The sequence below is a fragment of the Eptatretus burgeri genome, chromosome 3 (assembly GCF_056783735.1).
Source record: "Eptatretus burgeri isolate ZD-2024b chromosome 3, Ebu_testis_v1, whole genome shotgun sequence".
NCBI classification, from domain to species: Eukaryota; Metazoa; Chordata; class Myxini; order Myxiniformes; family Myxinidae; genus Eptatretus; species Eptatretus burgeri.
This window is the reverse complement of record NC_140963.1, coordinates 88,149,950-88,173,357: the sequence shown is the minus strand read 5'-3', so window position 1 is coordinate 88,173,357 and position 23,408 is coordinate 88,149,950. Positions and strand designations below refer to the sequence as shown.

Here is a 23,408-nt window from a genome sequence, read left to right as displayed (position 1 = left end):
GTTTCTTGGGAAGGGTTATACTGTGGGGCTTGCCATTGCTATTCCAGCGATGTGTGTCCATACTCTATCCATATTAAAAGCTAAGTGCCAAGTAAGGAAGCCGCACGTACCATTTTTAAAGTCTTTGGTGTGAGTCTTTGGTTTGAACCACCGAGTGAACCACCGACCTCCCAGACTCAGAGCGGACACTCTCACCATTACGCCACTGCATCTGGTTACAGCAGTATAGTAGGTTTAGTGTCTAGCCTGATGGACATTCAGTCAGCAATCACACGAGGTAATGAATCCATCCCAGAACTCGTCAATCAAATACAATCTTGATATTTGACTGAGATTCTCTGATCAATTTGATCTGATGGATCCGTGGATGCATCATTACTGTGGCACGGCTATGCCGCTGGTAGAGTGCCAACACACATTCATCCAGGCTTGATCAGTAATAAGTAATCGGCTTCCTAAACAATCTCGCGTTTAGGAATATGTTGAGCAATCTGTTGTTGTCTTAGCAGTTGTAATCAGAGCAAGAATTTTGATTTTGGAATCCAGCATGGCCATCAAACCACACACGCTCTTCAATAGGTATTGAGGCCTCTCTTCAAGGTCCTCAAATGAGTGTGAGCAGATGGGGACAGATGCATTAATGTCTTCTTTAAAACTTAGCTGTGAAGCATTAGGACAAGAGTTTGGAAGGGGATCTTTTTTATTAAGGGATCAAACCCGGACTCAACGGCTCAGAAGTGATTACACTAACTCTGAGTGACCCTATTCGTTAACACTGGCCCCTCTCTCCCCTCAACGCACCACCACCCTCTTCCTTCAGTTTAGCGTTTAAAACTTGAACTTGATCATGGTATCGGCACATAATAGCCTACTGTTTACAAAAGGTAACATCGAATTAATAGAATGAGGCGAGGCCAACTTAGCTCACTGTACCTAATATATATATATATATATATATATATATATATATATATATATATATATATATATATATATATATATATATATATATATATATATATATATATATGACCCCTTTTACAGCCATTTTTCCCTGCTGTGCAGGGGTTAGGCTTTTTCTTGAGGCAATGTTTTTTTTTATGGCCGGATGCCCTTCCTGACGCCAACCCTGGTCGCCTCTTACGACACACAGGGAAATGGTATACCTATTCTAACCGGGGCATACACCGGGACCAGTACACTGGTACTCACTTCGCCGACCTCAGATGGATGACAGGCTGAGTCAACCCCCTGGTGTTAATTCAGCAGCCAACGGGGCTTGAACTCAGGACCCTGGGATCCCAAGCCGCCACCCTAACCACTAAGCCAACACCAGGCTTTGCACAATTGTACCTAATGCACAATGCAAACAAGCATGTACACAATACATGGCATTACACAGATAAATGTAGCTTGATTCATTGAACACTTTAAACACCACTTGCACCCCAATACGGTGCCCGATAAAAGCATAAAACGTGATGACCTTTGCCAGGAGCTTCATACTGCACCCCACACCACAAGGCAAATGGTGATTGGTATAGTCTCAAAGCTCAGCAATCCAGCTCTACAATGCCAGCCGTCCTGCTCCGCAGAGGCCCTAAATGCAAGGGGCGGTTAAATAATAGCAGCTAAAAGCAGTTGGTTTTAATCACACATTAGCTAAGCATTATACAGCCAGCACTAACACCTTATTTTCCCAATGTTTGTAATGAATAATACATTTCATAAATTCATGGATCAACAGCGCAATTGTTGGTTCTGTGACGAACGGTTCTCTTTGGGGTACGACCCCAGATATGATGGAAGAAATGTAACCAAATAATATTTGCTCACCTTGCATGTGGGGTAACCAGAAGGGGAAGTGTGTCGTTTTTTTCTTTGCTATATTTGTAATCGAATTGGGTAACAGCTAACATAATCAATTTGACTTCCTCACAAGCCACACAAAACTGTGAAACGACATTCGACAATTTCCACATCACTGCTTTGTGCTTCAAAACACAGAAGTGCCACGCCAAGCGAAACGTTAATCACTGGGAAAGCAAAAGGGAAAAATTTCCACACTTGCATCTCATGACATGGAAAATTACAAAAATAATTAAAAGATCAGTAATAAAATAATGCCAGCAAGCAAGAGCAGGAGGAAGAAACAAACATTGCGCAACTCCAAATGTTACTATCAATAAGAAGGCATGAATTATAGGCCTGGCAGGAGATGGCATGCAGGTGTGCATACTCTCGCCTTTCAGATATCTATCACTGGGAAAGAATCTCGACCCGGCTAAAAACCCAGTCACCCTGCGCTGTTTCGCATGCAGGGTGAGGCATCGACGTATGTGCCGTCCATTGGTAGGACCCATCGACCAGCACCGATCCCACGGTGGCTTTCGCGAAGAGTCGGAATGTTATTTTCTGGAATTCTAAGAAAATTACAAATTCCTGCCACGACTGACCGCTGGTAAGGTAACTGCAAACCATCCTAGCATCACCCCTTGCCCAGTAAGACCTCCCATAGCACCGACACTCCATCAATTCCACCGATGAATGTGGACAAAAAAAAAATGCTGAAGAACAAGAACGAAGAGGAAATGTTTTTTTTCTTCTTCCTTTCTCATCGATGGAGGGTTGGCCCAGTTGAAAGCAGCACTCGAAGATGGCCCCCTTCGCTGCGAGGCAAGCCGTAATGATTGCAGAAACGTTTCCTCTTAATTCGTGTGCACGAAGAACAAAATTACTGCACGCAAGGCGCGCCTCATTCTGCTCTCATCATGCCGAGAAAGCCTCACTCAATGGCAGGCAGGCAGAAATAGTTTTTTCGGAGCCATAAATTTCTCATTTGTATTTTTAATTGTAACATCGCCTAGCACAACGTAATGGCATCTTCTTAGGACAAACAGGGAAAAAAGGGTGAAACCCAACGAGCAATTTCACAAGTCTCACCCCAGTGAGATTCCAATTTCCAAGAGCGATAATAAAATTCAAAGAAAATTGCAAATCAGCGCAACGACCTCATTAATTCATTTATAAATTATTGGAAGGATGCTGTTAAACAGCTTTAATTTAGCTGGCTGTGAGCATGTCAGCTTAATCTTTAGCCTAGCATTCGCTCGGTGCTTCTGTCGAGCACCAACTGTGAAATTCACTGAGCTCAGATTTTTGTTCTTCAAAAGAAAAAAAAAATACTCGAATACGCACACGAAGTCCAAACTCCGGCCATAACAAGCACATGGTTATGATGCAGCTCTAATCTGGCATCAACAAACTGCAAATTTATCATCTGCTGGCAATGTTTATTTCCATGCCATTTTAGCTGGAGAATGATGTCGTAACTGCAATATGGGACTCGTGGCAGGGCTTGAAGCCATTTGAGAAGCGGACAGAGGACGTCAACCCTGAAGCCAGTCACTGTCCCAACAAGCCCTCTCGCCGTCAAATTTATGATCCTGCCCAGCCTGGTTAGCTCTGGCTCCATGCCGTCCCATATGCCCCTGTTCTGGCCATGCCTTCATGGCAAGGGGTACATGCCAGGCCTGGACAACATCCTGTCATTCTTCGCTAGCCCTTCTATGTTCAAGGGAGACTGGATGAAGGGTAGAGAGAGAGAGGAAGGGGGTGGGGGTAGAGGGGGCATAGATGTAGCGATATGAACGGTGATGAAGAAATATGGGCAAATATAGTGAAAATGATGAGGAGATAGACCGGAGAAAAGTGAGTGGGTGGAGGGAGAGCTCCAAAGTGCAGCAAGTACCACGAACCACCACCTCAATGGGGAATATAATTTATATTTGTACAAAACTCATCATTTTAACTGAAACGTGGGTTTCGCATAATGTTGGCTCAAGATGTGATGCTCTCTTGTGTCGTGATTTAGCCAAAGCTTTTCAAATACAAATGGTCAGTTTCTACAATTTAAATGGTTATCGATTTCAAGTTGCAGCAAAATCATCCAGCTCAATATTCCTTCTCAAAACCAAATAATGGCTATTCAACCTCACTATCTCATCACCAAAACAAAATGGCTATTGCAAAACAAGGCACCAGCCTGTTGACCCCTGTCTGATCAGACTCCTCTGGATGGGTTGGATTGTGAGGATCTTTGAAGCATAATCGTCCGCCGATCAATACATTTGTACATATGAAGATGTGATTAGGCAGTAAAAGTAGCACTTGCATCGCACATCCCTTAATCAGCTGTCCATCAATTCATGTCCAAATATCGATGACATCACAGTAGAGTTTTTAGAATCCTTTTCGATCCATTGCAGGTTTCAAACGTTCATCAGCTGATCTCTCAGCGATCTGCTTTACGCCATCTGTCCATCTCCTTGTCGGGCGTCTTCGACGACAGTCATCAAGCCACAGTTGATTTCTTCCATTATATATATATATATATATATATATATATATATATATATATATATATATATATATATATATATATATATATATATATATTTTAACCTCTCATTCAATAAAATGACGATCAAATAATTTAATTGGTTTCAAAGCATTTATGATCAGATTTTGTTGTATAATTGGAAGAATGGCTATAAATGTTAAAAAAACTATAATATATATTTATAAATGTGTGTGTGTGTGTGTGTCTGTGTGTGTGTGCATATATAACCAAAGCAGGCCGTTCCGACCCAATAAATGCAACGTGACATTAAGCGTTGTGTGCATGTATCCCATTTCACGTCCAATTCTGGATGGCTTCCATGGGCCAAACTCGAGTCTATTTTAAAGAATGAGGATTTTAAGGTCATTTGTAATGGACAGTGGAGCCACCGACCGATAATAAGTGTATAACAGGCAGGGTCAAGTTTGTTCTCTCAAAAGATCCTTTTGTCTTCACTTCCAAATGTTCATTTCTAAACCCCTTTTCTCCACCTTTGTGTTCCATGTCCTTTTCTCATTGGTTGTTACCTCCATTTGCGGGTTTCAGGAGATGGGTGGGAGTTCTCCCAGAACTCAAAATCTCCACCTCCTATTTTTGGTAAAGGATCATGATTCATGAACCAAACTGTGAAACTTCGTTCCCATAGCTTCATTCCAAGGGCTCTTTTCAGAATCTTCACTGAACCACTGACATCCTCCACTTGTAGTTCGTTTGTTGTGATATTCCCCGGAATGATTTTTAAGTACTCAGTAAAGGTTTTCTTTAGCATTCCTGTAGCTACGACTATCACTGTCGCAATTTCAGCTTTCTTCAATTTCCAAGTACTATTGACCTCATTTTTCATTTCCTTGCATTTGGTAATTTTCCTGATTTCTGCAGCATTCAGTCCAAAGTCATTGGGAACTGAAACCTCGATCAACAATTCCGACTTTTCCTTTTTGTGTTTGAGCATCATGTTCGGATGCAATGCCTTGTTTGCAATGTCCGTACTTGATGGGATCATCTTGACATGCGTGGACATTATATGTTCACTTTCAAGGATCGGATTTGGTTTGTGTTCCTGTGATTGTTCAGTGACCGGGATGTTGAAATATTTACAGATGTGCCAGTGGATTACTCTACAGACGCTGTCATGTCTTTCTGTGTACAGCTGTTCCGACATGAGCTTGTTTTACATCCCGAAAGGAGGTGACTGGTACTTTCTGTTTCTTTCCCACAAAACCTGCATGTCCTTGGTCTTCGACATTAATGATGACTCGTACTCTATCCCAACTAATTTGACCTCTTCTTAGCCATTCCAAAGAGCCTTCCTTGTCGATCCCTGTCCTGTCGAGCTCTTTTTAAATCCTCCTGCTCTTTTGTCATTCTCCTATTTGTCAGAGTATATCTGCTGATATTTATTTTGTAATTTTCCATTTTTTTAATTTGCAATCAATGGGGCTGTGTTTGTTTTTGTTTTGTCTTCCTGTATAGTATCTGTAATTTGCACCTGTCTTTGGAAGTTTGTTGGAAGTTGCACCTGTCTTTCGTATGCAAATGTCACCTGATCGTCTGTTAAGCTTTTCACATACTCCGCTGGTGCTACACACATTGTTCTGTGCACTTGGTTAAGCTCCATCAAACCACCTCCTGCTTCTCGCCTCGGTAAGCACAACCTCGGTACGCATTGTTTTTTGTGGTATATCTTGTGAATAGTTAAAAGTTTCCTTGTTTTGGTGTCTGGATTGTTGATCCCCAATTGTGGCCAGTTTATAATTGCACAGCTATTTTGGAATTCTGTGACTGCAAGTTGGTTCATAGCTTTGGTTTTGTTTCTTGGGGAGAGGGATGACTTTAGAACTCGTCATATTCTGCATAGCTACTCTTTGCTGATTATTTTATACATTTTTTTGTGATGTACCTGGGGGCCTTCGTCTATTCCGAGGTATTTGTGGGATGCCTCATTTCTAGTTAACTTCACCAGAGGACAGGGTATTGCATTTGGGTCCGTTTGTTTGTCTGTCTGTCGGTTACATGCCAATTATGTTGATAGCTTCCATTTGTTTGTCTGTCCGCTCACCTTTAATCGCCTACAGGTCACAATTTTAAACAGATCTTCACGAAACTACATCAAATGGTAGAGTTGGTGGTTTTACAGTATCCAATTTATTTTTGAAGCCAAAAGGTCACCATAGGCCAAAGGTCAACAACTTGTGTGGAATTTCTAAAATCCTCAATTTTCATCCATTTGACATGAAATTTGAACAGGATTTGTTTATCAGGTCAATGAATTCAACCTCCAATTATTTTTTTAAGGTCAAAAGGTCAACAAGGGCCTAATTTCTAAAATTGAGAGATAGAGCCAAAAACTATGCATACATCATATCATCTCAAAAAGTTGTGGATGAGTTATGACAAAATGAGGTGGATGGGTTGATTAGGTGACAAGAACAAACTGATTCGATTTTGGTTAAGGTCTGGATTCAGATCCGACCTGCCAGTGGGACAGAAAACGTAAACTGTTCAGTCTGGCGGAAGTATGAGCTCTACCGAGTGCTGTTCTACGGTGTTCTGTTTTGCCAAGTTTCGCTCTATGAGTGATTTTTCGTTTGTCTGTTTGTTTGTCCACACAGAACGTGAGAATGTTTTTTTCTCTGCAACCGCTTGTCAGATTGACATGAAATTTTCACCACAGGAGTTTACGCCTGGAGAATGTTTTAATGATAATTATGACATCATAGGCCACATGGTATGACAGCCATGTTGTTAAAAAAGGAAACACTTTGGACCTCTGTATCTCCGAAACCACACAATGGAAAAAATTGAAATGGAATGGAAAGTCCTCCACATGGGGAATATGTATGAAATGTTTTTTTTTTTATGATGTCATAGGTGCCTTCATTATGATGTCAAAATTGCATACATAGAATGTGTTACATCTGATCAGTATGAAAAATTTTAAGGGTCATCGAGAGATAAATTGGTCCACAGAAAGAAGTTTGGCATTTTTGCGAGATGTTTTCTAATTTTCTCTTCATCAATTATCACTGGGTGAATTTCCTGTAGATGTTGCTTTTTCTTTTTCATGTGTCATCTCCAATCTGCTTCCTTGTTGTTCTTTTTCGTCTTGAAATATACCTTCCCAGAATTTTTCTACGTCCTCTTTTTCAGGGGGAGTTGTCACATTTTGTTTATGTTTTTGCCCAGTTCTTGGTGTAACTTTTTTGGGTTGTTTTCAAACTTGACTGATTTCTTCTGTTGTTGGCCTCATCATAGTTTTTTTTTCTTCCCCTGCTATCTGTTGTGTTTGGAGTTTATTGTGGGCAGCTAATGGTTCTAGTCCATTATTTTCTATGTTGTATTTCTTTTTTATTTGTCCGATTCTTTTCTTGAGCTTTGGACTTCTGTTTCCCCTCTTGAATTGTTCTATTTGTCTTGTTTCCACCCTCAGTCAGTCTCTCTGCTTCTCAAGTTTTTTCCGCCATTGTAATCTGCCATGTTTTCCTTTAAAATGAAATAGCACAGCTTCCACATAATCTCCATGAGTGAGGTAGGCTTTGAGATCCTTCCATAGGTCAGAGAATCTGATATGGTGGGGGAAATTTTCCCCCCTTGAGAGCAGCCATTGGGTGCATATGAGCAGCTTTAGGCCCTACCACAAGGGGAGTTAATAAAACACAGGTGGGCAAAAGCTCATGAGGGTCTTGTCTTATCTTTCGGTGGCCATCTCTTGCAGAGCCTTCCCCTGCTCATAACCGCCTCTTGGACCTGTCTCCCTCCCTTACCCCGGGCATGCGTTCTGTAGGACCTCCTGCTCTATGCATCCAGGTTTGAGTCCCACTGCACTTTGGTCCTGCAGCTCTCTCAGTACAGTGTCCAGCTGTTTGTGGTCCGCTGTGATGTGCTGCCCTGACAAAATGGGAGATTGTGTGATGGACAAAGCACCCCAAGACCATAGCCTGTATATTTTGGTGCCAAAATCAGGTGCGAGCAAGACCCATTTGCCCCCACCAGGTTATTTTGTGCCCTGTCTTCAACTTCTATCTGTCCTGTCACCTGTGTGAGAGTGAGGCCGTGCATATTAACTAAATAAGTCCATTGTTGGCATCAGAGGTATGAGGGTTAATACTTTACAGGTATCTCCCACTTAATGAAGGTTCGTATAGCAATGGTTCACTACAACAAATGGTTTTATTTGGGACTATTCATTGCATAACTAAGGTCTTCATTTGCTACAATGAAGGAACCATCACAGTGTCATGGTGAATGTGGCGATGTTAAATACTAGACGTCTTTCCACCAATGGGGTGATTAACTTTTCAGAAGGCTTGAGAATCATTAACTCTTCAGAATCAGGTCAGGTATGGGAGCATGTGCCAGAACAGCACGTCGCTGCGTCCACTTTCCGCCGGTACTCCAGGGGCCTCCGTCTGGCCATCCCCCAGGCAGATGCCAGGCCCATCCCCATCTCCTTGAGATGATGGTCAACCTGTTGCAACCATGAGGCACGTGGTCGACCCACTGGCCTCCTCCACTCATGAGACTCCCTCACTGAGAGAATCTGGTGAGCAGGATCAGAGTCAGGAAAACGAGCCACATGTCCATACAGCCGCAACTGACGCTCACGGACTATGCAGGTAACAAATCTCATCCGAGTCTCTCTCAGCAACCGCTCGTTGGACACAAAATCCGACCAGCGATAGCCAAGGATTCTCCGAAGAGATCTGGTACCAAAGGAATTAAGTCTCCGTCTCAGATCCTTGGTCAGAGTCCAAGTCTCGCACCCATAGAGCAAGACTGGAAGTACCAAGGACCTGAAGACTCGGACTTTCGTCCTCCCGCACAGGTACCGGCAGCGCCACACCCCATGATCCAGTGAATCCATGACTCCCCAGGCCCGACCCAGACGTCTATTGACCTCTGACTCGCAGCCAGCAGAGACATGAATATCACTGCCAAGGTAAGTGAATCTCTCCACGACCTCAACAACCTCACCACAAACAGACACAGACCGGACAGCAGCATCCAAGATGTCACCGAAAGCCTGGATCTTAGTTTTGACCCAAGAAACCCGTAATCCCAACGGCTCCGACTCCTCATTCAGCACCTCGAGGGCCCCCAAGAGGATGTCTAAAGTCTCCGCAAAGATGACTGCATCATCTGCAAAGTCAAGGTCCGAGATCTTGACATTCCCAAATGACGCACCGCAACTTGATCTCTCCGACATCCTCCCTAGAATCCAGTCCATACAAGTGCTGAAAAGTGTGGGGGCAAGTACACATCCCTGACGAACTCCAGTAACAACTGGAAATAAGTCAGAGATGGTACCACCACACTTCACAGCACTCTCAGAACCAGAGTAGAGTTCAGACATCAGATCGATCAGTTTTGGTGGCACCCCACGAAGACCAAGAATCCTCCAGAGGACATCCCGATTCACTGAATCTAACGCTTTACAGAGATCAACATAGGCTGCAAGCAGCCCCTGCCGAAACTCTCGTCTGCGTTCGGTGAGGACACGAAGTGCAAGGATACGGTCAATCGTTGACCTCTTTGGTGTAAAGCCTGACTGCTCTGGACGCTGGTGCTCAAGCAGATGGTGGCGAACCCTATCGAGAATTATCCGAGCAAAGACCTTGCCCGGCACTGAGAGCAGCGTCACCCCTCGGTAGTTGTTGCAGCCTTGGCGATCACCCTTCCCTTTCCAGAGAGGGACAACAAGGCCCCTCTTCCAATCAGTTGGGATGATGCCTGTGTTCCAGGCAGAGCACAAAACTGCATGCAACGACACGAGTGCAGCATTTCCACCAGCCTTGAGAAGTTCGGCATGGATGCCACAGATCCCTGGAGCTTTGCCCCGTTTTAACTGGTTCACCGCAGCCCGTGTTTCCACAAGCGTAGGTGGACCACAGTTGATTCGAGGGTCAGCAACAGGGATTTTAACACCCTTGACGTCCAACTCGACAGTTGGGGGATCAGCCTGGTACAACCGCTCAAAGTAACCGGCCCAGCGGGCCTTCACTTCAGACTCCTCTGTCAAGAGCCTACCACTCTCTGCTCGAACTGTAGTGCTCCGAGGGATGGGCTTGGATGAACGTAATGCGCGAATTCCCCTGTAAGCGGGACGAGAATCACCTGTCCACAGGTGATGCTCTACCCCCTCACAGATTCCTCGCACATAGGCCTCCTTGTCCACCCTCAGTGCACGTACAGTTTTACGCCTCAGCTCCCTGAACAGCTCAGCTCTGCCATTCAGCCTGGCCCTGCGACTCTGGTCAATGGTATCCAGTGTCCCTTGAGAGACAAAATTCTTCTTTGCCCTGCGGTGAGCTCCAAGGCATCCACCGGCAACATCAAGGACGGTGGTCTTGAAGGCGCTCCACAACTCTTCAGGACCCCCAAAGCACCCAGACCCCCCAAGTGTCCACTCAGCCTGTTCGCAAACTCCTCAGCTACTCTCTCATCCCTGAGCTTGGCAACATCCAGCCTCGGCTGGGATGGTACCATTCTCCAGGATTTAAGGTGCAGCTTTAGAGTTGCTACAACAAGCCTGTGGTCAGTATTGAGGAACTGAGCACTCCGGTAGACCCTGCAGTTCTGGATCATCCTCCAACGACCGTCAATGAGGACATGGTCAATCTCCTTTGCCACACCGCCAGCGTTGGAATACCAAGTCCAGCGATGAACTTGTGGGCGCTGAAACCATGAACCAGCCACCCTAAGTCCATGACTTCTTGCAAAGTCAAGGAACTTAGTGCTATTCTGGTTCATAGTTCCTGACCCATGGGGACCAACACACACCTCATAACCGTCCCTATCAGTTCCAGTCGATGCATTGAAATCCCCCAAGACTAGAAGTGTATCTCGTCTGGGGCACTGATCAACCACAGACTCGAGTGTGGCGTAGAATGCATCCTTCACGGTGAGATCACTCGCCTCAGTCGGAGCATAAACAGAGACCAGGGAAATGACACCTAAGGAGTGACGAATCCTTAATCTCATAATACGCTCGTTGACCGGTGTTACCTCAATTATCATTGGGGTCAGCTTATTGGACACAGCTACAGCAACTCCTTGGGAATGGTAACCATTAGAGCGACCAGACCAATAGTAGGTGTAACCACCCACCATTATCTCGCCGCAATCCGGTCTCCGAACCTCAGAGAGAGCTGCAATCCCGATGTCCAAACGCTTGAGCTCAGATGATAACAGAGACAGGTGATCATCCTCTCTTAGGGATAGGACATTCCAGGCACCCACCCGAAGGGACCGCCTCAGGTTAACCCAAGGAGACCGCCGTCTGGTGGACGACACCTCAGCACCACTCCGACACACTCTCCCGCAATCTGACCCAGGGATGTTACCCCGTGGTTTCCCTCCTATCAAAGATTGGGGGTCCCAAAGGCTTTGCCCCAATCCCGTCATCCGGTGAGCTGCCCTGCGAAGGGAAGCTGCACAGGAGGTACTCCCACGGAGTGGGTTTTCAGATTTTTTTGCGTTTTTGCGTTTTGCGGAATGAAGGGTTTTACGGTGGCCGGAGTGCAAATCCTGCCACCAACCTCCTAATAAGAAGTGACCCAACTGCAGGAGGACGTCCGCAGACACAGTTGGGCACTAGATATGGATGGCCGTTGGCTCACAAGGAGCTCCTCCGCCCTTTGACAGGTTTTGTTTTTAATCCTGATGGGTGTCCATATCCAAACACCCTCCTCACCAGAAAACCTGGTGGGGGAGACGGTTTAGTCGCCGACAACCCGACCATGGAACAGGTTAGTACAGGTTTACATGGTACCTGTAGCAGGTCACAGATCGAACCTGACCTGACTCCAATGACCTGACTTCAGAATGAAAGGGTTAAAAATAACCATCTCCTCCACCACCTCGTGCTTCTGCCTTCTCGTACCATACTCAAGATCGTCTTGGTAAGTGTTACAACTAAATTAATTTTATTATTGTGTTACTGTCTCTGTTATGAGGTAAATAATAATATTATAATTATAATATCACTTGCAACTAAAACCATCATTATACCCAAGCATATGGCTTTGCCTTGAGACAGACACATTACGGTTATGAAACGAAGTTAAATTTTCCCTGAAGAAATAATGGAAAATGAGCTCCTGTCGGTTGTTATCTCCATTTCGGTTTCAGGGGTGGGAGCTACTCCGTAACGTGCTCCCATACCTGATCTGACCTGAGGTCGGAGGATGTTCTCCCAAAACTCAACATCTCCACCTCCTTTTTGGTAAAGAATCATGATTCATGAACCAAACTGTGAAACTTCGTTCTCATAGACTTGTTCCAAGGGCTCTTTTCAGAATCTTCACTGAACCTTTGACATCTTCCACTTGTAGCTCATTTGTAGTGACATTCCCCAGAATGATTTTTAAGTACTCAGTCAGGGTTTTCTATATTATTCCTGTAGTTCCGACTATCATTGGTACAATTTCAGCTTTCTTCAATTTCCAAGTATTCTTGACCTCATTTTTCAGATCCTGGTATTTGGTCATTTGCCTGATCTGCAGCATTTAGTCCAAAGTCATTGGGACCTGAAACCTCGATCACAATGCCGACTTTTCCTGTTTGTGTTTGAGCACCATGTCCGGATGCAATGCTTTGTTTGCAATGTCCATACTTGATGGGATCATCTTGTCATGCATGAGCATTATTTGTTCATTATCAAGGATCGGTCTTGGTTTGTGTTTCCATGATTGTTCTGTGACCGGGATGTTGAAATGTTTACAGACGTGCCAGTGGATTACTCTGCAGACGCTGTCATGTCACTCTGTGTACAGCTGCTCTGACATGATTTTTTTTTTACATCTTGAACGAAGGTGACTGGTACTCTGTTTCCACCCCACAAAACCTGCATTTGTCCGACTAGCTTAATCCTGCCATTTTCTTAAAGGCATTCATGTAGTGTCCTTGATCTTGGGCATTGATAATGACTTGTTCTCTATTCCAACTAATTTGAGCTCTTCTTAGCCATTCCAAAGAGCCTTTCTTGTCTCCCTAGCCTGTCAAGCTCATTTTTAAAATCTTCCTGCTTTTTTGTCATTCTTTCATTTGTCAGAGTATATCTGCTGATATTTATTTCTGTAGTTTTCCTTTTTTCAGTCATCTCTACCGAGATGACCCAATAAAACCGGACCAAATGTCCGTCCGTCCGTACGTCCGTCCATACGTCCGTCAACAATTTTTCTTTCCGATGTTGATGAAACTTATCATGTGGGTAGACGTCGATGAGTGTTGCACAATGATATAACTTTTGTCCGGGTTCAAGGTCAGGGTCAAGGTCACGAGGTCACGTAAGTTATAAAAATCGCCATTTTCAAAACCTATCTTGTCTGCCGTTCTACAAGATATTCGGCAACTGTTTATTGATTATGATAGTAAAAAATATTATCTTGTATCTAACCGGACAGATTTTTCATTTTCCTTCCTGTTTGATCGTCACGTGATCTGGAAGATGGCCAAAAACGCCGATGCGATTCGCAAAGAAGGAAGGAAGGAGAAATGAAATATAAATATAAAACACATTTTTAGCCTTTTATATTTATACATTTTCCGCCGAAGGTGCAAAAGTTTCAAAACCCGAAATGTAAATGTCAGCATTTATTTTCAAAATATAATTTCGTGCACGAGCGCCAAAATGCCGAGTCATCTTTAACCAAACTGCGCAGTTCGAGCTGCGCAGTAGAACTGCGCAGTAGTCTTCGGTCATAACTGAACATTGAGAACTTGTGGTATTATAGAGATGACCGTCACCCCCACACGGGGGTAATTTTTTAATTTGCAATCATTGGGGCTGTGTTTGTTTCCATTTCATTTTCCTGTAGAGTATCCATCATTACCTCCACCACCAAAGGTGGAAGGAGGTTGTTTTCACCACTGTCTGTCTGTTTGTTACTTGCAAAATTGAACATTTTTCAAATATATTGGTCAGTCGAATTTGTTATTCTTTCTGTTTATCTGTTTCTCAATTGCCTACAGATCACAATTTTAAACAATCTTCATGAAACTTTAACAAGTTGTCGAGATAGTCTCACCTGAGAAACCTATTGATTTTGAGGGGAAAGGTCAAAGGTCATCTTGAGGTCGAATTTCTGAAATCGTAATTATTAATCCGATTGACTTGATATTTGAACAGGATTTGCATATTGCATCACTGAATTGGGAAAACAGCTATTTTTGAGGTCAAAATGTCAATGGTCAAATAAAGGGCAAACATGTAAAATCATCAATTTTCAACTGAAAAATCGTCAATTTTCATGTGATTAATCTGCAAATTAAGCAGCAACTTCATAGTGCATCACTGAATTTGGAAACAAACTATTTTTGAGGTCAAAAAGGACAAAGGTCAACTCAAGGTCAAACTTCTAAAATCATCAATTGAAATTTGAAAAATAAGAAATTTCCATCCGATTGACTTGAGCTTTGATTAAGATTGTGAATCTTAATCTTAATGAAATGGACAATTTGATGTATCCTTGGCAACCTTTGGAGAGGAGGGTGGATTTTGCAAGTATCGTGCTATGCACAACATCATTTTCTTGTTCGTTTATCTGTGTGTTACTTTTAGAATCGAAGATTTTTCAAGTATATTGGTTTCGTTGATTTTGTTATTCTGTCTGTCTGTTCGTCTGTTTGTTGCCTAGAGGTCAGAATTTAAAAAATCTTCACAAAATCTTCACCACATGGTAGAGCTTGTCATGCGGAAGAAGCTTATTGTTTTTTGAGTTCAAAATGTGAAAAGGTCAACATAGGCCAAAGGTCAACAACTTTAGTGAGATTTATAAAATCCTTAATTTTCATCCGATTGACTTGAAATTTGAAGAGGATATTTATTTCAGGTCACCATATTCAAGTCGCCAATTATTTTTGAGGTCAACATTGACCAAAAGGTCAACAACTAAGGTGGTATTTCTAAAATCCTCACTTTTCATCCGATTGATTTGAAAGTTGAAGAGAATTTATATTTCACGTCAGTGAATTCAACCAGCCAATTATTTTTGAGGTCAACATCGACCAAAAGGTCAACATAGGCCCAAGGTCAATAACTGAGGTGGTATTTCTGAAATCCTCAATTTTCATCTGATTGACTTGAAATTTGAAGAGGATTTATATTTTGGGTCACTGAATTCAACCACTAATTATTTTGGAGGTTCACATAGGCCAAAAGGTCAACATAGGCCGAATTTCTAAAGTTGTCAATTTTCATCCGATTCACTTGAAATTTGAAGAGTTGTTCCATATTTGGTCATTGAAGTCAACCACCAATTATTTTTGAGGTCAAATTTGTTTTGTGGACTTTATGAATGTCGTGCTCTGCACGACGTCTTCTTCTTGTTTGTCTGTTTGTGTGTAGGATATCTCAAAAAGTTGTGGGCAGATTCAGACAAAACGTGGGACATGTTGGGTGGTGACATGGACAAATTGAATCGATTTTGGTGAAGATCTGAATCCAGATCCGGATACAGGAAATTATTGATTTTCTAAAGTGATTCTTCACCATTTAGAGATTGGGCCAAAAACGATATGTAGAGCATGATATTTCAAAAATGTATTGGGCCCAATATGTTCTTGTGGATCAGGCATTGTGAGGTGGAGGTATGTGCTCCACTGAGTGCCTTTCTAGTTTGCACCTGTTTTTGCAAGTTTGTTGCTGAAATGAATTAAGGATCCCTTTTCTAGTCTGTTGTTTTCTTGCTTGCATACAAATGTCATCCTTCCACATACTCCGCTTGTCCTACACATGTTCTGTGCACTTGCTTAAGCTCCATCAAACCGCCTCCTTCTTCTCGTCTCGGTAAGTACAACCATCCAATAGTATGCATTGCTTTTTGTGGATATCTTGTGAATCGTTACAAGTTTTTTTTTTAACAATGAAGTAATTTTTTTAAAGTCACAAACAGTTCATTTCTGACTTGCAGATATTAAGTCGCCTGAAGGCTGCTGTCTGCCTGGTCAGGTATTTATGACTAGTAATATGTTTTGTTCTAATGTGATTGCTGGTGTGTGGGAATTCACCCTCTTTATTATCTTGCCAAAACGAAGTTTTTGCAAGATATGTTAGTCAGCTTGTATGTTTTTTTTGTTTTTTTTTGTCTGTAATCACGTATAAAAAATTCTGCAGAGCACAGTTATCATTGGAAATTTTTGTAACTTCGCATATCAGAGGCCTATAGAGGTCCCTTTCAGCGCATAAAATTTTGAAGGTCAAGGTCAAAGGTCAAGGTCACTTTGTCGCAAATCAGGGGAGTCGACGAAACCCTTATTTTTTGAGTAATTTTGATCGGATCGTCTTCAAACTTCATGGGAATATAGTTCATGGTCTGGCGCTCAGCTGATTAGTTTTTGGTGGCGATTGGCCTTGACCTTCATATGTTTTTGTTTTTTTTTGTCTGTAATCACGTATAAATCACTCTGCAGAGCACAGTTATCATTGGAAATTTTTGTAACTTCGCATATCAGAGGCCTATAGAGGTCCCTTTCAGCGCATAAAATTTTGAAGGTCAAAGGTCACGGTCACTTTGTCGCAAATCAGGGGAGTCGACGAAACCCTTATTTTTTGAGTAATTTAAATCGAATCGTCTCTAAACTTTATGGGAATGTAGTATATGGTCTGGCGCTCAGCTGATTAATTTTTGGTGGCGATTGGCCTTGACCTTCATGGTTAGCGCCTGAGGTCAAATTTTCAAGTTTTAGGAACATTATCGTGTAGTACCTCAAATTGAACACCTCGATGAGTGCTTTCTTGATATGTCAAGCTTGAGACATTATGACGTCATTTGGTGACGTTATGAGGCAAAAAGACATTTTTCATGGTTACTCTGTAGAACGATTCTCATCGGAATCTCTCGTAGGCAGATATTCCTCAAGGAGTCGCTCATGGTGAATAGCAGCTCTGTTCACCTCAGTGTGACCTTAAAGAAGTCACACGTGGTCACCTTTTGGCAAGATACGGGTCACCCTGCGGGTGACATTGGTATATATTCCATCTTCTTTCTTTTTTAATTTTTTGGATGTAGAGCGATGTGAATAAATGAAGTTTCCTTGATTTGATGTCTAAATTGTTGATCTCGAATTGTGGCCAGTTTATAATTGCACAGCTATATTGGAATACTGGTACTGCAAGTTGGTTTATAGCTTTGGTTTTGTTTCTTGGAGAGGGATGACTTCACAATTAGTCTTATTTTGTGGAGGTATTCTTTGCTGATTATTTTACGCATTTTTCGTGTTGTTTCTGGGGGCCACCTTCTATTCCTAGATATTTGTATGATGCTTCGTTTTCTAGTTCCTGTATTGTTGTACTTTGATCGATTGCGATGTTGTCTGTTCTTTTTGTTTTTCCTTGTACAAATGTGCATTTGGCACATTTGTCAATACTAAACTCCATTCGGATGTCCTCCGAATACTACTTTACCAGTTTTAATTGATCTGCCAATTTCTTACCCTTTGGTGAGAAGAGTTTTTGATAATCTATGCCCCTGTATAATGAAAGTTCATATAACAAGGGGTTATAAAGGTACGTAATCCCTTCGTAAAGCGGGGGAGACCTGTATTCATTTGTTTCACCAGCAATGTTCTCTTCCCTTCTCGCCACTCCCAAATACAGCTTGTAATAAATCCTTTGATAATGAGAACCGGTTTTGTGATCATTGAGGGAATGGGGGCTCTGCAACACGTTAGTTAATTCAGAACGTAAGCCCATAAGTGAGAAATTGGGAAGCGGCACGATAAGGAACCATTAACCAATACCAAAATGTCTTCTGGCATTGTTCGGCCAAATGCGGGAAGGAAACTTTGGGGCGGCGCATGCTTTTTAAACCACCGACTGGCATGCAAATTATGGGTGGACATGGCGACCTCTCATCCCCAACCTGTCCGGCGGTTCATTGGTGGTTACAATCTGGCGACCGTAAAAATAAATATATCTGATCTATGCATAAAATATAAATAAATATATGATATGATATAAATATTAATAAATATAAATATATATGATATGACGGAATCATATCATACTCTGTGTTACAGATTGGAAAATTGGACAAAATTGGACGTATACATCTATACCCACACATGGGCAGTGGATAGGCTAATAATGCAGGTCTGCACACCTGCTAGAAGAAAAAATTATCATAACCACAAATTAATCAGTCAATTCTGTCGGCTAATAAAGGCATTATGACGTTGACAATGCATAATAATATTAACAATAATCATATGAACATGCCACCATCCATATATCACACAAAGAAAAACACGACATCGAGCATTTCACCTTCGGAGGACATTTTTCCTCTCAAAATGGAACATAAACAATGATGATAATTATGATACCGATGTACCATACTCTATTACAAAGTGTCAGTGCTGCCAAAGCAGCATCTTGGGAAGGGTTATACTGGGTAGTTTGCCATTGCCTTCCCAACAGTTATTAGGGCAGGAATTTGGAATTTGGCCATGGTGCCAGCGATAGCTCACATACTCTTTGCTGAGGACACTGTGGGATATTTAATGTCCACCAACTAATTCCGGCAGATGGGACACACAGTTTAACATCTACCCGAGAGATGGTACCTACATCGATGAATCACCCTGCCTGTGAAATACTGGAATATCAGTTTATAGCTGGGTCAAGATATGAACTCAGACTAGAGGCTTGTGTGTGTACCTCTAGGCCATCCTGCCAACCCACATAATGATAATTGCATATGTAATAATATTGCATTATTACATAATAATAATATTTACAAAAATAAGAGTGACAATAATAATCGTAAAAATAATGAGGATAATAACTTGGCTGAGTCGAAAGCATTGCAAGCTTAGCTCATGTGAAAATGTATAATTAAGGCGAAAAGGACTTTGAATAAAAATTGAACTCATCTATGTAGAATGCTGCGCACATACACATACACATACACATACACAAACACATCACCCCACCCCCTCCCCTCACCTCTGCCACTCCCATAGGGAGCTGATGTTTCTAATGTAATAAAATACAACACAGAGCTTTCAAAATAATGTAATCCACCCAGAATGCTCCGCGATCATGTGCATAAACTCCTGAAAATAGCGATCTTCTGAGGATGTGAACTCTTATCGTGGGTGTACAACAGGTTTTGTTTCCTAAAATGGCTCAAAAAGCTTCTAAAAGAAGCTGAAAATACTTGTGCATCTGCACAAGGAAATAGTTGGAGAGAGATGCCATATCTGGTTTGGATGCTTCTGAACACCAATGGATAGGTCCTATTCGTGGCTTGTGAATGCACAGAGTAAGTTTAAAATCAACTCTAAAATCATGGTATTTACTTTTAATCACATTGGTGGGTGGGTGTGGGTTGGGGAGGTGGGGGTGGGAGATGTGAGGGCTGAAATAAATATTTTGTTTATTTGGTTACAGAGCCACAAAAAGGAATTATTCTAGATTTTTGCATCTGTTGCTAAAATGAGAACTGTGTGTGTGTGTGTGTGTGTGTGTGTGTGTGTGTGTGTGTGTGTGTGTGTGTGTGTGTGTGTGTGTGTGTGTGTGTGTGTGTGTGTGTGTGTGTGTGTGTGTGTGTGCGTATAACCACTGTTGCCAGTCATTTGTATTAAGAGGAAATAGTAGGAAATCAACACGTTTCATCCATGGATATTTCTCGTATTAACTATATTTTCGCATCAGGAACGTAATAAATATGGTTAACCATTTCGAAATTTCCACTCTTTCATTTAAATGATTAAAATTATGTTAAAAAGACCTTGAATTACAGAATTCATGCTCGCGACAGCAGGTTATCATTAACCTTTTTATTATTACATATTAGTATAAAAGGTTATTATTAAATATTAATATAAAAGCCCATCATAAATGAAAGGTTGGAATTATTTGATTCAAAACTAGCAGGGGTATCCAGCGTTGCTGGGCAACGTCAGGTCCCTCTTCTCACCCCACCTCATCCCCTTCATCTTCCCACCCAGCCCCTTGAGGGACGAATTCATCGATATGGCTGAAATATTGATGCTATAGATAGATGTTTATCCTCATCGCCATATTATGAATCTGGAGTATGTTCAGTTTCCAAGTTTCTTGTAGAGCGCTTGCCAAGTGGCTTAAGCACTCAAACAAGCACTTCATGAGAAAGCGTTAAGGAACGGCTGGCTTGGCAAGCGCAAGCTAGTTGCTTGGTAACAACACACTACTGGACATCTCAACAGCATACCGTACATGAGTATTTTCGTTGTCATGAAAACATACCTTGTTCAAACCCACACAAACTCAGTTTTATATTTATTTGATTCGGTGACAGTGAGTCACCTCGCACGAAACTGCCATATTTGCATATTTCCTACTGTCGTGACTCTTCTTCTTCTTCTTCTTCTTCTTCTTCTTCTTCTTCTTCTTCTTCTTCTTCTTCTTCTTCTTCTTCTTCTTCTTCTTCTTCTTCTTCTTCTTCTTCTTCTCCTTCTCCTTCTCCTTCTCCTTCTCCTTCTCCTTCTCCTTCTCCTTCTCCATCTCATCGTAATCAGCAAATAAACTTTCTATCCTCTATCATATCATTTTTCCATGAGTTTTAGTATGTTATAAAAAAAGGCTCCAATTATATATATTAGTGCATTCCTACTATTGCAGACATCGCTGCGTGATGACGTCATGTGTAGGGACATCTTTTTTCAGACTTCTCAAAGAATCCAACACGTGATATTTTTGCTTGTAACAATCATTGCAAATTCTGGAAAGCAAACATTGAGTTATAAGCGACACGTCACTGTCTCGCAGACAGAATGTAATTGTGTTTGACGTCCCACAAAGTTTTTTTTTTGTGAATGAAATATCACGATTTTCTTTCCTCTGCATAATATGAGAATTAACATACCTTCATTGGGCGGTGGATATTAGACAGCTGCCACGATCACTGCGGACAAAACATGCATTAACTCGTAAATCAAAATGTTACTTTGTTTCTTCCAAACGGTTTCTTCATTTAATGATAGAAGATGCGTTGTTCAGTCTTCAAATGTATATGAGGCCTTCAAAACAATCTGAGATACGTGGAAAGAAAAAGATGGTGGCGCTTTCAGGACAGCTGGAGGGCATGGCCTGCTGAATGGGCAGCACTTATGACCCACAGACACAAACTCAGCTTTTCTTTTCTTTTGAGTGCAGCCTTATGTCTGCTGGTTGCATCATAGGGTTTGGGACGCAGCTATGCCGCTGATGCAGTGTCTCCATTACCAGTATACTGGTACTCATTTCGCCGACCTCGGAAGGATGACAGGCTGAGTCAACCTCCTGGTGTATCAATTCATTGGCCAACAGGGCTCAAACTCAGGACCCTAGGATCTCAAGTCAGCCACCCTAACCACGAAGACAACACGAGGCTGAACTCAGCTTTATATATTAGACAGTGAAAGAGACTGGAAGATATGATGTTTCGTTCCAAGAAAATGAATCATTTTAAAACACGAAGTGTACAAATGTTACCATATTTTCTTTATCTTCTGGGAAGTTTCATTTTAACGGTACAGCGTCGTGAGAATGCCAAAATCGGAATCCTCGGCCTAGTGTCAGGTGTGCTTATATCTTATTTATTCGACACCCTATGGATGTAAATTACATGAACACTCGTTTTACTTTGCATGCTTTGCACATTATGTGTAGTGAATTTCACATCCCCATGCCTTGTATTTATTGTAATAAAAAAAAACATGCTCCTGTACCCCGCCATTGATACCCGGTTCCAGGTGACCTTCTACATTTCCAATAGAAGAGACGTAATTACTCTTTTATGAAAAATGTTTTTCGAGTTTTTTTAATCCTGAAAAATAGACCGTAGTGAATACAGTCATGTTAAAAGATTGGGCTTTAAAACCCTTCTTAAATTGTCCTCATGAAAGGGGACAGACAAATACACACTAATTTATGTGCAGTAAAGTCTGGACAGTATATTTAATTATACATATATATATTAGCCTGGTGTTGGCGCAGTGGTTAGGGCAGCGGCTTGGGATCCAAAAGGTCCTGAGTTCAAGCCCCGTTGGGCCACTGAATTAATACACCAGGGGGTTGACTCAGCCTGTCATCCTTCCGAGGTCGGCGAAATGAGTACCAGTATACTGGGACGGTGTATACCCCGGTTAAAATAGGTGTACCATATCCCTGTGTGGTAAGAGGTGACCAGGGTTGCGTCAGGAAGGGCATCCGGCATAAAAACATGTGCCAAATCACTATGCGGATCATACGGATGATCCGCTGTGGCGACCCCGAACGGGAGCAGTCGAAAGAAGATGATATATATATATATATATATATATATATATATATATATATATATATATATATATATATATATATATATATACTGAACAAAAATATAAACGCACCAACCTAAATATCTAAGTCAAGATTGCCATTATGGGAAAATGGTCAAACCGATGATATGTTTGAGCAATGGTTCCTTTGTTTTGCTCAAGACAGATGTTCCCATTGAAATTGACCACTCTGAGTGTGTGGACTCACACGTTGAGTAATCCTTCCCATGAGCACCATGGGGCTTGACAGAGTGATGGTCAGTGAGCATGACCAGGACACAAACACTCCCTATAGCTTGCCCTATAAAAGGCCTCCCCAAAATGTGGACTGGTGCCAAATGTCAACATGCCACAGATGTCACAAATCTTGAGGGAGCGCGCCATTGGCATGCTGAATGCTGGGACGTCAGTACGGGCCGTTGCAGCACACTTCAATGTCCACCACTCCACCATTAGCCGCCTGAGAACGCGCCTCAGAGAGACTGGAAGCACCGTGAACCGCCCACATGCCCGGCGACCACGTGTGACCACCGTCGGTCAGGATCGTCACATGAGGCTGCAACATCTCCGGGATCGACTCCGACCGGCCACGAGGACTGCCGATGAGACTGTCGGGCTGCATAACAGGCGCATTTCAGCCCAGACGGTGCGTAACCGCTTGAGGGAGGCCAACCTCCGAGCCCGCCGACCACAGCGGGGACTCGACCTCACTGCAGTCCGG

The 23,408-nt window shown here is 42.3% G+C and overlaps 1 protein-coding gene across 6 annotated transcripts in view; it reads right to left on the bottom strand.

The window, feature by feature from the left end:
• The window catches only part of LOC147030395 (zinc finger E-box-binding homeobox 2-like), a 276,269-nt gene that overhangs the window by 87,257 nt on the left and 165,604 nt on the right, over nucleotides 1–23,408 (bottom strand). Inside the window, exon 1 of one of the 6 annotated variants that reach the window (XM_085874388.1) lies at nucleotides 111–213. The exons of the other annotated variants lie outside the window; for them this stretch is intronic. Within the exon in view, the coding sequence (XP_085730514.1) occupies nucleotides 111–198 (88 nt within the window). The 5' untranslated portion in view covers nucleotides 199–213. Of the gene's footprint in view, nucleotides 1–110; nucleotides 214–23,408 lie in introns of those variants that run through there. 6 annotated transcript variants of the gene reach the window in all.